This window comes from Pleurodeles waltl, chromosome 12 (assembly GCF_031143425.1).
Source record: "Pleurodeles waltl isolate 20211129_DDA chromosome 12, aPleWal1.hap1.20221129, whole genome shotgun sequence".
Taxonomy (NCBI): domain Eukaryota; kingdom Metazoa; phylum Chordata; class Amphibia; order Caudata; family Salamandridae; genus Pleurodeles; species Pleurodeles waltl.
In genome coordinates, this window is record NC_090451.1 from 244,273,407 (window position 1) to 244,291,079 (window position 17,673).

A 17,673-nucleotide genomic window follows, 5' to 3' on the forward strand; every position below is an offset into this window, starting at 1 on the left:
CACTGGAGTCATTTCTTCACCCCAGCCCTGTCTGCACTAACAACCAGACTGACATTCACGGGGTGTGTGATCCGACCTTACTTTTGGGGTCATTTCTTCATCCCAGGCCTGTATGCACTAACAACCAGAGCGACATTCAAGGGGTTTGTGACCTGACCTCACTTGTTGGGTTACTAGGATCATTTCTTCACCCCAGGCCTGTCTGCACCAACAGCCAGACCGACATTCAAGAGGTGCGAGACCCGAACTCACGTGTGGGGTTACTGGGATCATTTCTTCACCCCAAGCCCGTCTGCACAAACAGCCAGACCAACATTCAAGGGGTGTGTGACCTGACCTCACGTATGGGGTTACTAGGATCATTTCTTCACCCCAGCCCTGTCTGTACCAAAAACCAGACCAACATTCAAGGGATGTGTGACCCGACCTTACTTGTGAGGTCACTGGGGTAATTTATTCACCCCAGGCCTTTCTGCACTAACAACCAGACCACCATTCAAGGAGTGTGTGACCCAAACTCACGTATGGGGGGCCTTTCTTTACCCCAGGCCTGTTTGCACCAACAACCAGACCGACATTCAAGGGATGTGTGACCCGACCTAAAGTGTGGGGTTACTGGGATCATTTCTTCACCCCAGGCCTGCCTGCACTAACAACCAGACCGACAGTCAAGGGGTGTGTGATCTGACCTTATTTGTGGGGTCACTGGGGTCATTTCTTCACCCCAGCCCTGTCTGAACTAACAACCAGATTGACATTCAACGGGTGTGTGACCCGACCTCACGTGTGGGGTTACTGGGATCATTTCTTCAGCCCAGCCCTGTCTGTACCAACAACCAGACCGACATTCAAGGAGTGTGTGACCCGACCTCACGTGTGGGGACTTTTCTTCACCCCAGGCCTGTCTGCACCAACAACCAGACCGACATTCAAGAGATGTGTGACCAGACCTCATGTGGGGGGTTACTGGGCTCATTTCTTCACACCAAGCCTGCCTGCACTAACAACCTGACCGACAGTCAAGGGGTGTGTGACCTGACCTTACTTGTGGGGTCACTGGGGGGTCATTTCTTCACCCCAGGCCCGTCTGCACAAACAGCCAGACCAACATTCAAGGGGTGTGTGACCTGACCTTACTTGTGGGGTCATGTCTTTACCCCAGGCCTGTATGCACTAACACCCAGAGCGACATTCAAGGGGTGTGCGACCCAACTGAGCACTTTTTGGGGGGTTTTCCACCGCAAACACCCTCCTAAAGATACCCCTGTAGGCCACTAAACCCCAGGAATATGGAAACTATGCTCTACAGTGGCTGTGGCACTAATCAGCGTAGTGCGATGTTTCTGTGCTTCAGCTGTCTGTAGTAATTACATATGTAAAAGTGCACTAATGCTGTATCACAGCTGCTATCACGTATGCTGGTGCTGTTTGTCATATATTCTGTTTAGTGATAAGTTTACTCTGGGAATGGAAACCTAGTCCGGTATTCACCCACGTTTTTCTAACCCTTACAGTATAATGTACAGAGGGCTGTAAGGTCAAGTCACTGCGTTAAGAGCTATCTTTAGTATTACTAAAGGCTTCACCCAATAGGAGGCGATAGGCTTCATCATAGGGCTCCACCTTGTATTGGTTGATAATTTACAACCAGTGCAGGGTTCAAACATAATAGCAGAGCTCTTTCTGGCCCTACTTAAATTGGTTGTTATGGCGAGGAATCAACTCCAGACAGAAATTGAGGATAACAGGATTAAAAATTACTTACTGCTTGACAAAATATTTTATTTCATCCCTAGTTTTATAATTAAAAAATTAAAATGCAAGGCACTAATTTGACCCAATAAAGAGGTCAGCATGTTTCAGCCTGCATAAAATGTCCAGGGGTGGTCTAGGTAGCTTTCTTCAGGGCCAAACCCCTTTTTTTTCATTTCTGTCTCACAATCAACGCTGGTGGTGTCTGAGGTAAGTAATTTTTAATTTATAAAAGTGAACGAATAACAGGTGGTCACTGCAACTGAATGAATCGGTGTACTGAACCAGTATTTAGTTTCAAGCAAATAAATACCCGAACAAAGTCTGTTATGCGGTGTGGCACCCTGTCCCTGTGCAGTCCCTTTCAGAGCGCTGCACAGACATGCAGCCGCTATGCCACTCTGCTGATTACTGTTTATTGTATCACTCAGTACTAGAATATAAATTCACTTCTTCTATCTGAAATACTAAGCCCCTCGTTATGACCCTGGCGGTCTTCTCACCGCCAGGACCACGATGGCGGTTTCACCACCAACAGGCTAGCGTTAAAGACTGCCACATTATGAATGTGGCTGGTTGGCCTCTGCCATCCTGCAACATCCCCACTCATACCGCCAGGGCAGTTGGACCCCCCAGGCCGGGGATGAGCATCTCCGACCCAGCGGTCCACAGAAGACCGCTGGTGGTATTTTGAGCCAGCTTTCCACCAAGGTTTCCATTGCGGTGCTAGGCTACCGGTGGCAGGGAATTTCTTCCCCATCACCGGCAGATGACTCTCACTCCCCTCCGCATACACTCATTCAGCAACACTGACATACACGCCCCCTCCCCCCCTTGTCGGACGCTCGACTTACCTTATCCGTCAAGGAGGTCGTCTGGCAGAGAACAAGCGCTTCCATCGCCGGCAGCGCCCCACCATCAGGACACCACCAGGCCGTATAGCTACTCTTAATACGGCTGGTGGAGTCCTTTTGGCGGGGTGGGGCCGGTGGTAGTACCGCCCATGCGCCTCCACCCGCCAGCACGACTACTGCTGGATTTCTGCCCCAAATGTGGCAGGAATCCAGCAGTACTCGTAATATGGTGGGCGGAACACCGCCAGCACCAGCGGTCTTCTGGTACCCGCAGATTTGACGGTCATTGAAAAAGACCGCCAAAGTCAAAATGTGGGCCTAAGTGTTGAAACAATACTTGCAAAACCACAAAAAGATTTACACTTGCCAGTAGAGCGTGTTTAAAGTAACCGTGTGCAGGAGTGAAGCAAGGGACACTTGAATGTGACAGGCACAGTCAAACCCAAAGGTTCGGCTCAGCCTTCAGAAACCAAATACATGTTCTAGAATGTCTAGAATAGTAATTCTCCGTTAAGTATCTCACTCCAGAAAGTGGTTAGTGGCTAAACGCTTCTAGAAATACGTAACTGCCCAAACTGCACTACAAGTGTTAAAAAATTAAAAAATAATAAATAAAAATAATCACACCAGGCACATCACAGGAGGGTTTTTATTTAAATGTTTTTGTTTTCAGTCTTAAAACTGTGAATGAGTAATGAATTAACAGAGTGCAAGACGGGCAGTGTTCCACCGCACCACGTGCTCTAGGGAACCTAGAGTGACACTCAGCAGTTGTTTATACCTTCGGCGCCGATTATCCTGAATGAGGGCTTATGTTAAACGTGTTTAGTTGTCCACCCACCTCACTTCAATGTTCAACAACTCCATTAAATACATACTTCAGAATAGCAAAGCACCCGGGACAAATAGGTTGAAAACATACACCAGAGAAGGAAACCTAAAATTCTATAAGGTAGTTTATCAGTCGAATAAAACAGGACATTTGAATAAATGTGTATATAAATAGTTACAGATGAATGAGTACGTTAAGAGACAAATGCAGGACCAGGAGGAAAAAATGACAATCTATTTACAAGCCACAAAGCTATCTAGAAGTACATTGTGCAATGAGCAAGTTCAAGGCGTCAGTTCTGTGAGGCCGAACGTGTTCTCTCCACTGTAGGCCACATACAAAAACCCATCTTCATCTCGTTCCTTCTCGTACAACTGTCCCATGGTTAAGCTTGGGAAATAGAAAAAGAAAATGTGTTACAAATACAAACCAGCACTGGCAAAACCAGTAGGTTTCACCTATGTCAGAGTTGTTTGTTTTGTTAATATTTTTTAGACATGTTGCTAAGGGGGCTAAGGTGCATACTGATAGCGTGTATTATAAAATAATTGTGCAGCAATACATTGTCACCTGTATAATTGTTATCATACATTTTAAAGAAATTCAGGTCGTTCGTGTTAGTAATCAATAGAGAAACAAAGGGAACGTATAAGCTCACATGTAGGCCACCAAAAAAAGCACAATTATTGCCCTTTCCCATTTCCTTCAATATAGCTGGCATTAATCTAAGATGGTCGGTGTGTTATCTAAAGCAATTAGAAGCGTTGTTCCATTCCAGTCCCATTTAGGTGTATAGTAAAGTGTTTTTGTATGTCTAGGGTTTTCACCGTTCTCGCTACTAAGAACTTGACCACTCCCATCACCTACAATTAGAACGAAACCGGAAACATCTTCAGAATGTACGTGCCCGAGTTCGGTGGCAAAGTCAATAGGTTCCGCCAACAGCACTGAACATAACAGGTATCAGTATGTCCTTCATTGAGGTTTAAAGCACTGAACTAGTAGGCCCTGCAGTTGGAGGGATCAAAAGAACTACAGATAACAGTATGCTCACCTGTAAATTACAGAACCAGATAACTGCTGATGTCAGCACACCCTGCAATGTAGTGCTTTCTTGAGGAGGTATTGGGTAACATCACATTTTTCACTTAAAAGCTGGCAAACAGGTACTGTGGTATGGTGAGCACATGCACTTCTTTTAATCTCAATCCCTGCTGCAATGTTTTTTTTTTAGATATGAGCATGCCATACAGTGAGACGCGCAGAGTACTATAGCAGTCCCTGCAGTTAGAAACATAATTGTAGACAGCATGCCCTGTTGTAAAACACAATAAACCACACCTACCTTCACGTGCTGCCCCCAGGAGGGCAAACACAAACTCACAAAAGCATAATCACCAAGTACTGTGGCAACTGTACCACCTCACTGCACATAATTCATCCACCAGCATATATCAAATGTCCCACATCATGTGCCTGTCACTCAGTCGGCGGTGCTTTTAAGCCTGGGGAAGAATTTGTGACTTCTATGTGCAGTTTTTGCACTATAAATACCAGCTTGTGAAGCAGAGCATGCCTTAACACTACAGGCTGAACATCCAGAACTGGGTGGAAGTCACACTAACGTACCAGGGAACAGATGGCAACTGAGTGGTGGTACCTCTTGTACACGGTCTCTCATTGCAAAAAGTATTCCACCTGTTCTTGCTCCCTGCTCCATAGGTTCATCCTATATTAAGATTCCTGCCTAAAGTCCAGCATGAAAAGTGTTGTTGGTATCTCAGGAAATCGGCAAGGAAGTGAAAATCCATGAAACCGATTAGCCAGACAGGAGAAACCTTTTTGATGAAAGAGTCAAACTACCAGTAACAATATTTAATGTCCCTAGATTAGAAGCTTTGCATAGCTGCAGTGGGTCTGCAGCTCTGGCTGTAACGTCGATGCCTTTCCCCAGATGTCCGTAGATTAGACGCTTTGCATAGCAGTGGTTTGTCTGCAGCTCTGGCAGCAGCATTTTCCCAGATGAGAGGGTTACTTGTTGCCCACCAACCCTTCTGAGCTGATTTAAGGCATTCTGCACAATGGCAAGGGCTGCTGTGCAACACGGCTTAAAGTAAAGAAAATAAAAGTGGAATGGCCAGCGTTGACTGTGTCATAGCCCTTTGTTTTTCTTACATGTTGCACAGTAGCCTGTGCCGCTGTACAATATGCCTCAAATCAGCGCAGGAGGGGTGGAGAATGGCAAGCTACCCTCTCCTCTGGGGCAGGATGTGGTATAACGGGCAGAGCTGCTGACTGCGGACCCAGGTTCGAGTCTGCATTGGCTCAACAACCAGTGATTCTGGGCAACTCATTGAATCTCCCTGTGCCGACAAAATGTGTGGAACGTAACCGATGCTGATGTAAAACACTCCAGTACCATCGGATTGGATTGCCCTACATAAATTTGAAAAAAAAAAAAAAAAAAACACGAGGGAGGACGGTGTGAAACAAAGACTGTGTAGTGGCAGGGGTTGGTTTAAGAAAAAGGGGGGTGGGGCATGTGATGTTCTATAACGACCGGAAAGCTGGAGGTGTGCAGGGGAGAAGGAGAAGTGCTGCAAAGGCACGCAATCTAACAGTGTGCACCAAAAAAAAAAAAAAAAAGATTACCTGGTGAGAGAGGCTGGTGAAAGCAATGACTGTGCGGAAGCAATGTGAGGGAGGAGGGCAGACCATCTGAAAACACATGCACTCTTATAGAGTGCTAGAATGTAAATTTTAAAAAAGTACCTTGCGAAGAATGCAGCCAGTGGAAGGACACTTGCCGCCAGCTGGGAACTCTACTTGGTCCACGCTCCAGGGAACAAAAATGGAAAGTGAAAGTGAAACCTGATGACGTGACCCTGATGCTGCTGACCAGTGAGAAGCAAGAAAATGAGAATGACCGCGAAGCCTACATATGGTAAGGAGCCAGCACCACTTCTGGTGCTGTTAGGCTATGTACAGGACATTTTTAAAACAAATAGGAAGCGCACAGCATTTGCACTATTGATCTCCAAAAGTGAGGACTGAGTGCATGATCCGGTTTGGTGCAATACATAGTTGAGAGACCTAGAGTATGCTACTGCCGTACCAATTGAGACCTAAGGGTATCTTGGAACCCTTGAAGCAATACCGGTTATGAGAGAAGGGAGCTTAAATACTGACAGCGAGTAATTGCCAGCCTCCCAACCAGCGATGTTCAGTGAAATACTGACCCTATGGCGTTCTCATATAGAGTTGCATGTTAGATTAAGGCCCTCATTCGGACCTTGGCGGGCGGCGGAGGCCGCCCGCCAAAGTCCCGCCGTCAGGTTACCGTTCCGCGGTCGAAAGATCGCGGCGGTAATTCTGACTTTCCCGCTGGGCTGGCGGGCGGCCGCCTTCAGGCCGCCCGCCAGCCCAGCGGGAAAGAGGCTTCCACAATGAAGCCGGCTCGGAATCGAGCCGGCGGAGTGGAAGCTGTGCGACGGGTGCAGTTGCACCCGTCGCGTATTTCACTGTCTGCACAGCAGACAGTGAAATACATTTAGGGGCCCTCTTACGGGGGCCCCTGCAGTGCCCATGCCAGTGGCATGGGCACTGCAGGGGCCCCCAGGGGCCCCGCGACCCCCCCACCGCCATCTGGTTCCCGGCGGGAGAACCGCCGGGAACTGGATGGCGGTAGGGGGGGTCGGAATCCCCTCGGCGGCGCAGCTAGCTGCGCCGCCTTGGAGGATTCCAATGGGCGGCGGTACACTGGCGGGAGACCGCCAGTGTTGCCGGTCCGACCGCGGCTTTACCGCCGCGGTCGGAATGCCCATTGGAGCACCGCCGGCCTGTCGGCGGTGCTCCTGCGGTCCTCCAACCCGGCGGTCATGGACCGCCAGGGTTGGAATGACCACCTAAGTTTCTAGATATACTGCATACCACTGGCCTTTACTTGTGACCACTCTGTTAATGCTGCCATTTATGATTTTACACTTGGCTAAACGTGACCGATGTAAAGTTCAGTTTCTCTTGTAGGTCTTAAAACATAAATAAAAAGTAAAAATAAAGATATTAGACCAGTCGTTCATGTCTACCTAGACAAAACAAAGGACTTTAGAAGAATGAGGCAACTGCTCGTTAATTATGGCCAAATCAGGCAGAATCTAGCCACATCCAAACAATATATTGCCTCATGGGTAGTAGCCTGTACCACGTTATACTACCAACTAGCGAACAAACCTCTTCCACCGAAGCCTAAGGCTCACTACCAGAGGAAATGCAGTTACAACAGCTTGGATTAGGACTATACCAATTGCTGGCATCTGCAAGGCAGAAGTATAGTAATCAATCCACACATTCAAAAGACACCACTGTTTAGATTTAGACACTTAGGCTGATGTTAGAATTGGCGAGGAAACCCTAAGAAATCTTTCAATAGAAAAACTCTATTTGTCAATCTATACACTCTCCAATTAGGTCTGATGTTCTTTCTATTTTATTCCTGCTGCCCAACAGCCACCTTCTGGTGGTTAAGACAAGCTTGCTACTTAATTCGAACACTTATTGCTAGCAATGAAGATCCTATGAAGCAGAAGAAATGGTTACATACTTGTCGCTCTAGTTCTGCATTTAACCAATCTTTAAACTCCTAAACTCCCACCCACTTCCTAGGCTGATTACGGGTGGGCAATGAAAATCAAATCTATCACCAACTTCACTAGAAAGAATAACTGACTCTGAGAGACACCTGCAAGTAGAGTGCATCATGGGTACAGGAAGCACCTGGATACTTAAAGAGACAGGACACATTTTCTCACCTGTCAATGTAAGCCTATCTGTCTGCATACGTTTCCTTTTCATACACTCTCAAACCTGTCTTGCACAACAAATGCTGCAATCCAACTTGAAACTGTGAATTATAGTTCATCAGTTTATTTCCAGAACAACAATTTAGCTTCTGCTACACTACTACAGGTTGCTACTCATCATAAGGACAGATAGACATTGACACTGTGTCATGCTTCAACAGACTATAGATCTATAAAAAGTGCTCCGGGATTCACGGATGGAGCAAGGAATTATTCTAATGTTTATGACTTCAGTGAGGATTCCTCTCATACAGAACTAGAACTCAGATAAGTAACCTTTGCTTTTTCACCGTTTCCTTTCCCCTCAGGGTTTGTTGGCATCTTCCTTGATCTCTTTTATAGCTACCCAAAGTACTTCTTCCATCTCTCCACCCTAGGTTGAATATTTGGGTTTCACTATTGACACACCACTATATTTCCAAGCTCACATCAGTAAGTCAGCTTCCTCACATTCTTTCGAAATACTTTTCGAATACTGCAGCGAACCCAGCCTCTGCCATCCTCTGCTAACATACGCACAACCATCAAACACATGTTCTTAAATAACTGGCCAGGGGTAATGCTATTCTTTCTAGTATTCCTACCTAGTCTCTCTCTCCTCTAAAGGTCATGCTCTATTCAGTGACCCACGTTACGCCCAGTGTTCACAAATCTGATCCAATTATGTTAATTCCATTTGTACTGGTCACTTCTGCACCACCGATTATTTTTAAACTCGGGTGCACTAATTAAGGGGGATTTGCCCTTGGACAACCAATTTTTACATGGCTGCTCAACTGCCAGTTGTTGAGACTAGAACCAAGACTTAACTAGGCATGGACATTCTCAAGATTCTTGCTATAAAGGCCATTTCCGGAGCTTGCTATTAGTTGTTTCCTAACGCAGCACTGTTCCATAAGGTGCTACAATCCTTCCTTTTTAAGCAAGCCTACAAATGTTCTACCGATCTGTTCTTTCATGTCTGTCTCATTTATTTCTACCTGCTTTTTAATAAGAGTTTGTACTTTTTCAGATCAGTTGTTTCTTTCTGTAGCACTGATATCCAGGCTTGCTTTCTTCATGCAGATACTTTATACTTTTGCTAGGCTTTATTTGATTAGGTGTGTGAAAGGTTAACAGCTTGCACTTCATATATTTTGTAAACACTGACATGCATTTTATTTGTGTATTAACTCCTTCCCCGCAAAGGACGAAGTGGTTACGTCCGGTGATGTGACGTTGAGGCGCCACGGACGTAACCACCACGTCCTGGTATAGGCTCTGGGGGGGGGGGGAAGCGCTGGCGCTCCCCCCGAGGGCCTCCCGCCACCCCCCTAGGGCAGGGCTGGAAGGGGAAATCGCTTCCCCTTCCATCCCCAACACCCCAGTTACGACTGATGATGTCTGCACGCAATCGCGTGCTGACCTCATCAGAGGTCACTTCCCATCTTCGCGATGCGGAAGAGAAATGCTCAGCATTTCTCTTCCGCTCAGGAGGAGGGGTCGGCAGAGGCATGAAAGGGAAGGAAAGCCCTTTCCTTTCATGTTTCTGCAAGCATTTCTGCTGCCCGATCGATCACTATGAGATTGGGCAACAGAAATGCCCACTAGACACCAGGGAATTTTGTTTGTGCTGATACTGACATATAAGGGGAGCGCACCCTTGGGCAAGGGCCGATCCCCAGGGGGCCAAATTATTTTTAGGCCATTTCTGCCTCTCCCCCCCCAGGGGGAAGATCGGCTTAATATAATTAGGCTGATCTGAACCCCCCAGGGGGCAGAAAACCCATAGACACCAGGGATACATTTTATTTTATTTCTTTTTTTATATGTGGAGAGCGACCCCTTAGGCAAGGGTTGCTCCCCGGGGGGCCAAATTGTATTTAGGCCATTTCTGCCTGCCCTTGGGGGCCGATCGACCTATTTTTATTAGGCCAATCGGCCCCCAAAGGGGGCAGAAACCATTAGACACCAGGGAATTTTTTTATACTTGCACATAAGGGGAGCGGCCCTTTGGGCAAGGGCCGTTCCCCGGGTGGCAAAATATGTTTAGGCCTTTTCTGCCCCCCCCCCCCCCCCACCCCTGGCAGATCGGCCCATTATAATGAGGCCGATCTGCCCCCGGGGGGGGGCAGAAACCCCTAGACACCAGGGATATATTTTTTTTGTGTTTACTTTTGTTTTTTTATATATGGGGAGCAACCCCCTAGGCAAGGGTCGCTCCTCTGGGCAGGAAAAATTGTATTTAGGCCATTTCTGCCCCGGTGTGGGCAGATCGGCCTATTTTTATTAGGCCAATCTGCAGAAACCATTAGACACCAGGGATTTCTTTTTTTAATACTTGCACATAACATATATTTTTGTTAGGCCAATCTGCCCCCAAGGGGGGCAGAAACCACTAGACACCAGGGATTTTTATTTTTTTGCATCAATTTCACGCAAGGGGAGCGAGCGACCCCTTAGGCAAGGGTCGTTCCCCTGGGGGTGGGGGGGGGGGGGGCAGATGGGCCTATTTCTGTTAGGCCAATCTGCCCCTGTAGGATGGGGGAGGGCAGAACCCACTTAGGCACCAGGGATTGGTGTGTGTGTGTGTGTGTGTATTTGGTTTAGGATTCAGAAAGTCTACTAGATGCCAGGGAATAACAAAACAAAAAAATTGTGGGACGGTGGCTACCAGCCAGTATGGGCCTGGTTATGCCCCCACCCCAACTGAAGGGGGTAACAGTCAGCTAAACATCTTATCCCACAGCAAGCAAGAGGACTTTTGATTATTTGGGGTTTTGGTTTTACATTTGGGCCATGGGAGCTTGGCTAACTCTCAAAATCGTCCCACTTGGAATGGTGAGGGCTGCACTTTTTAGACTTTGGGATGCTGCCATGTAAAAAAAAAAAAACACAAGACCTAGACACATCTGAAAACTAAACATCAGGGTGATTCCAGAGTGGTGTGCTTCACATGCACTATTTTCTTACCCATAATGCCCTAAAAAAACCTCCAACTTTTCTGGAAAACACACATTTTTGTGATGGAACCTTCTGGAATCTGCAGGAATCCACAAATTTCCTACCACCCTGCACTGTCTCATCTAAACTTCTGCTGCACTTGTCAGCCTAAAAATGTTTTTTTTCAAACTGCCCTTTTGGACCCGCTTTGGTTCCCCCTCAATTTCGACATGTTTTTGGATCTTCCCTGTCACAGGCACTTGGCCCACCTACACAAGTGAGGTATCATTTTTACCTGGAGACTGAGGGGAATGTTGGGCAGTAGGAAATTAGTCCCGGTGTGGTGAGCCCATACAGAAATGTAGGAAAAATTAGTTTTTTTTCTAGCTAAATTTGAGGTTTGCTGAGGATTCTAGTTAAGAAAACATAGGGGGATCCACGCAAGTCACACCTCCCTGGACTCCCTCGGGTGTCTAGTTTTCAGAAATGTCTGGGTTTGGTATGTCGTCCCCCGCCCTGTAAAAACAGGTAGTTTTGTATTTGATAATTTTGATGTGTCCAGATAGTGTTTTGAGGCATTTTCTTTAGCGGGCACTAGGCCTACCCACACAAGTGAGGTACCATTTTTATCAGGAGACTTGGGGGAACGCTGGGTGGAAGGAAATTTGTGGCTCCTCTCAGATTCTAGAACTTTCTGTCACCAAAATGTGAGAAAAATAGTTTTTTTGGCCAAATTTTGAGGTTTGCAAAGGATTTTGGGTAATGGAACCTGGTGAGAGCCCCACAAGACACCACATCTTGGATTACCCTAGGTGTCTAGTTTTCAAAAATGCGCAGGTTTGGTAGGTTCCCTAGGTGCCGGCTGAGCTAGAGACCAAAATCTACAGCTAAGCACTTTACAAAAAACACGTCAGATTTCAATGTAAAAATGTGATGTGTCAATGTCGCAAGCATTGGGCCTACCCATGCAAGTGAGGCACCATTTTTATCGGGAGACTTGGGGAATCACAGAATAGCAAAACAAGTATTATTTCCCCTGGTCTTTCTCTACATTTTTTCCTTCCAAATGTAAGACAGTGTGTAACAAAAGACGTCTATTTGAGAAATGCCCTGTAATTCACATGCTAGTATGGGCACCCCGGAATTCAGCGATGTGCAAATAACCACTGCTTCTCAACACCTTATCTTGTGCTCATTTTGGAAATACAAAGGTTTTCTTGATACCTATTTTTCACTCTTTATATTTCAGCAAATGATTTGCTGTATACCCGATATAGAATGAAAACACATTGCAAGGTGCAGCTCATTTATTGGCTCTGGGTACCTAGGGTTCTTGATGAACCTACAAGCCCTATATCCCCGCAACCAGAAGAGTCCAGCAGACGTAACTGTATATTGCTTTAAAAAAAATCTGACATTGCAGGAAAAAGTTACAGAGTAAAACGTGGAGAAAAATGGCTGTTTTTTTCACCTTATTTTTTTTTTCTATTTTTTTACCTCAATTTCAATATTTTTTTTAGTTCAGCTATTATTTTCTGTAGCAAACCCTTGTAGGATCTACACGAATTACCCCTTGCTGAATTTTGTAAAATTTTGTCTACTTTTCAGAAATGTTCAGCTTTCTGGAATCCAGCATTGGTTTAATACCCATTTCTGTCACTAACTGGAAGGAGGCTGAAAGCACAATAAAATAGTAAAAATGGGGTATGTCCCAGTAAAATGCCAAAATTGTGTTGAAAAATTGGGTTTCCTGATTCAAGTCTGCCTGTTCTGGAAAGCTGGGAAGATGGTGATTTTAGCACCACAAACCCTTTGTTGATGCCATTTTCAGGGGGAAAAAAACACAAGCCTACTTCTGCAGCCCTTTTTTTGTTTTTACCATTTTTGTTTTTGTTTTTTTATAAACGAAATTTTCGCTGTGTTTTGGCTAATTTATTGGTCTCCTTCAGGGGAACCCACAAAGTCTGGGTACCTCTAGAATCCCTAGGATGTTGGAAAAAAAAGGACGCAAATTTGGCATGGGTAGCTTATAGGGACAAAAAGTTATGAGGGCCTAAGCGCAAACAGCCAATAAAGGCTTGGCATCTGAGGGGGGAAAGGCCTGGCAGCGCAGGGTTGAATATGAAGCATACTTCTCCGAGGGCTTTAGTTTACCATTTATGGCACAGATTCAACTTAACAGAGAAAACTGAAAACAATCCCCAACATGTGAGCCTCTTAATAGTAAACATTCCTCTGTAATGCAGGTGTTGTTCATCAAATGGCGGGGAAGAAGAGGATGAATAAGTGGTAGCATAGAAAAGCAAAAGAGAGAAGGCTGGATAGTAAAGTGTGAGTTCTTCTAAAATGAGGTCATCTGAGGTCGTATTCTGGGTAATTCTGAGGCTGCCATTTGATTTTTTCAAATTAATTAATTTTATTTAAAAAGGAATTAAGGGTGAATGGCAGAGGTCTATACGTACCACCTCTTTCCTCTAACCCATTTATCATTCCCTTTGATTGACAATACTGTTTCTGTTTTTTAATCTAATTCCTTACTTTTTTACATCTCCACATTTTACTTATATTTTACCCTTTCCAGTATCCTAATACTTACCTGTAGTCTTTGTATTTCTTTTTGATCGCCATGTTTTGTTTTTCCAAGTTAATCACTCTGAATATTTTGTATCCCCAGGTAACTGGGCACAGAAAAGACATCACACATTTCTTTGCACATGCTTGCAAAGACATACTGTTGAAATACTCAGAGATAAGTGAAAAAAAAATATATATAGGCAGTGATAACCAATTCTGAATGCCATGCAAGTTAAAAGCCAAGGACGGTTGCAGTAATTTCTAACGAAGAAACATAGATAAAAAATCCTCACCTAGACTGTGGGACAGTCTTGTCCACAAAGAGGAAGATTGCTTTCTCTGAAGGTAACTGGATCCGTTTCCTGATAATCCACATAAACTGCGCCACAGTAATGTCCGAAGGAACAAGGTACTTTCGCTTATCAATGTCTACAATCTGTGAGCCAGAAACCTTCTCTACTATAACCTGGAAGTTGAAAACAAAAACACTATTTAATAGAGATGAGGTGTGTAAGTTCAGCAAGTGGGATTCACAGTTGCAGATCCCCATGCCACTGCATTCACCGTCAGTCATGCGTGTCTCTCCAGTTTTATCACAAGGGAAGGTAAAAGCAGTTCTGTTCTGCATCTTAGATTAGCCTGCTTGTTTGTTATATTGTCAGCTTAGTGCGTTTCTCTCCTACCAAGCAGCGAGCTATTCTTCCATTTCAGCTTTCTGGCCTGCCACATTGTTTGCTTTCCCTGTTCACCAGCCAGATGCCTGCAACCCATTTCCTTCTCAGCCTCGTCCTGTTCTTCACTGTTGCCCACATTTATTTTTAACGTCCGCTCCAGTTTTTTAGGGTCGAGCGATCAAAGCGATCTGTCCCCGTTGTAATCTCTCTGTGGGCTTTTAACCACACCTATCAGTTTGGTTGGTTTGTGAGCTTGCCTTTTAAAATTCGCTTAATTTTATTAGTGAAAGGCATGCAGTAGTTGACTGCTTTGCATGACATCGACCCTGTTACATGGATATTTGCACTTTTGCCAGCTTCATGGATAACTGCACTTCTGCCGGTTACGTGGATAATTATACTTTTGCCGATACGTTTCACTGAGAGCGAACTCTCGTTCCCTTTGTGTGTCTGCTTCATGCTCATGGCGGCCGTAGGCTCGCTTATGTGAAACTGTTATACTTTTCATTTTCAGTTTATGTGACAAGAAAAGTCTGGTTTGGAGTTTACAGTGCTATTAGCTTTAACTCGAGCAAAAGCGAAACCCATTGCATTGCAAATGCTTGATGTTTTTCCAGTTGGAGGCGAGTAGCCATTGATTCTGCCTTATCCAATACTGTCTACAAAAGAGGTAGGGGCACTGTGCTTATACTGGAAAAATGACATGGGAAAATGCTACATTTGTGTTACTAGTAGTGAAGAGAAATACCCAACAAAAACACTACTGCCGTTTCAAAAACTAAGAAGAAAGAACTGTTAGCTCTTGTTATAAGAACTTACTGCATGTCTTTAAAAAAAAAAAAAAATTAGAAACTCAATGAAAAAAAATAAAGTGCAATTAAGGCTACACAAAAAACTAAAAAAATACTCAAGTGAGTTATAGTTACTTCAGGACACAAGTTATAATTACTTGAGATAACTATAACTGAAGAATTTCAGTGGTTTGTTTTACCTGACATTTTCACATAACTATAACGTTCCTTTAACCTTTTGTTTTTTTTCAGTGAATGTTAAGGGTTTATTTATTTTTTCAATGCAAAGTAAGATATTATTACCTGCCATTTTAAGTAAAGTAGACCTACTGACTTTGTTAATGGATCACATAACCAAAATGCAACGGGTCTCGCATTAGTTCGAGTTAGAGCTATTAGAGTTGTAAAGCAAAAAAAATAAACGCAGCGCAATCCGCTATGTAAAATTCAGCACGATCGCGCTGCGTGACAAATAAACAGATAAAGTAGTCCGGTCTCCAAGCTGAAAACATGGAGCCGCGTATGTTTTTGGTACTTTACCGGTGCTGTGTAGGTGGGCTAAACACCGGAAAAGGCATGACGTACACAAATGAAAGCAAGTGGATTTTAAAAGGCAAGCCCACGAACCAATGTAAGTGACTGACGTGGCATGGGCATGGTTTAAAGCCCAAAGAGAGATTACAGAATGGACGGAGCACTTTGTGCTCGCCCTTAAAATATGGGCCTACTGGCTTTATTAAAGTATCAGCATATCAACATTTATAAAGACCATCTATTGTCTTTGTCCCAAAAAAAAAATCAACAATAATTATAATCACATTTTTGTTTCAGCAATCTACACAGTGCAATGTTTAAATTAAAGGTTATATTTCTTTTTATAAAATGTTATTTATAAAAAAAAAAAATCCGAGTCTCTTTTAAACAGTTCAAGCTACAACGTGCAGCCAAAGACCCAACCACAAGGGGGCTCTGCACTCCAGCTGAAGAACATACACCTCTAGCCAGAAGTGCTTTAAAAAAATATGGGAGCCCTGTGGACCCAGGGCAGGAGCTGGTACCATTCCTTTGGTCTCGCCTGGGTGGGAGCTACGTTTGGTCTTCTAACCTGGAGAGAGCGGGTAGTGTATCCCAGCACTCTCCTGGACAGAAATCAGCAGTGTCCCGAGGGATGGGGTCTCCAGGACACTGCAGCCATTACAGGCCCTGTCAGATGGGGTTCTCTGGCCTGTTTAAGGCTTGGGAGGGGGGGCCATGCACCCCCCCCCTTAAAAACCAATGCAGCCCCAGGGGATGGGGTTCCCGGGACCTGAAATTAGCTCGGAGAGGGGGCTGCAAGCTCCCTTCCTTTTAATATTACTTTACCGGGACCGGAGTTTGGGGTCCTCGTGGCCTATTCTAGGTTCAGCGAGTGGGACTGCATGCCCTCCACCCCATATTAATGAATATGTGCTGCCCTCTGGTCCTGGACCACTCCTAGTTTTTTTTTTTTTTTTTTATGTGCATGAGCCCGTGCTTTTTCAAAAATGATTTTTGCCATGGATGATCTGCAAATTTGTGGCAACATTTTTTAAAACAAAGTTTTTGGCCCCAGGGGTTGTCCCAGGGGAGTCCTTGTAGGACAACCCCCTCCCCTAACAATGCCTATGGGGCAGGGTATCCCTACCCCCTTTATCTTATTTTTTACTTTTTCACAGGACTGAGTCCCGGCCACTCCTCAACTTTGTTGATGTGGTGACTGCCAATCAGATATAATCTCTTGATCTGTGGTACAACAGATCCTCCATGATGTAAAATATCTTTATTTTTAACCTTCATTTTTCAGAAACTACTTAATGTTATTACACCAAATCACAAAAAGTACACTTTCTGTGCGAAAATCTAGCTTTCTGCCAAAGTTGGTGTAATTCCATTCAGCCATTTGGGCTTGCGATGTGTCCCATTTTTCTATGCAAAATCTAAGGGGGAAATATGTTTTGGACCCTGCCCTCCCTGCCCTATCCCCTTATTTTCAGCCCCCATTTGAGGGATGACACAAACCTTTCCAGGGAGTATCAGAGGGAGAAGAACATGTTTTTTTAAAAACTTTATTGAAGATTCATCAAACAGCACTAAAGTTATAAGAAAACCTTACATATACACACACATACACACAGAGTGTGATGAAACCAAAAGTATACCTTATTAAAATGTAATGTTTTTACATATTTAGATATATATCCAATGTACACCTATTAGTGGATAAATCTAAATAAATTCCACTGTGGTGTTTATTAAATATAAAACTCAGCCAACATTCAGAGGCCTTGTGACAAAAGAGTGTGTACCCTTATTGCTTCTACACCTGTTAACAGAGGAATTAGAATCACTTGCTGCTAAACATGTGCACAAGATTACTTGAAGCGTTAGTACCATTAT

At 44.6% G+C, this 17,673-nt stretch overlaps 1 protein-coding gene across 1 annotated transcript in view; it reads right to left on the reverse strand.

Annotated features, from left to right (window-relative positions):
• Nucleotides 1–3,241: 3,241 nt before the first annotated feature.
• Nucleotides 3,242–17,673, reverse strand: part of GABARAPL2 (GABA type A receptor associated protein like 2) — a 32,564-nt gene continuing 18,132 nt past the window's right edge. Inside the window, exons 3-4 of the mRNA XM_069217517.1 lie at nt 14,087–14,259; nt 3,242–3,828 (exon numbers count right to left, since the gene is read on the reverse strand). Of these exons, the coding sequence (XP_069073618.1) occupies nt 3,723–3,828; nt 14,087–14,259 (279 nt within the window). The 3' untranslated portion in view covers nt 3,242–3,722. The remainder of the gene's footprint in view (nt 3,829–14,086; nt 14,260–17,673) is intronic.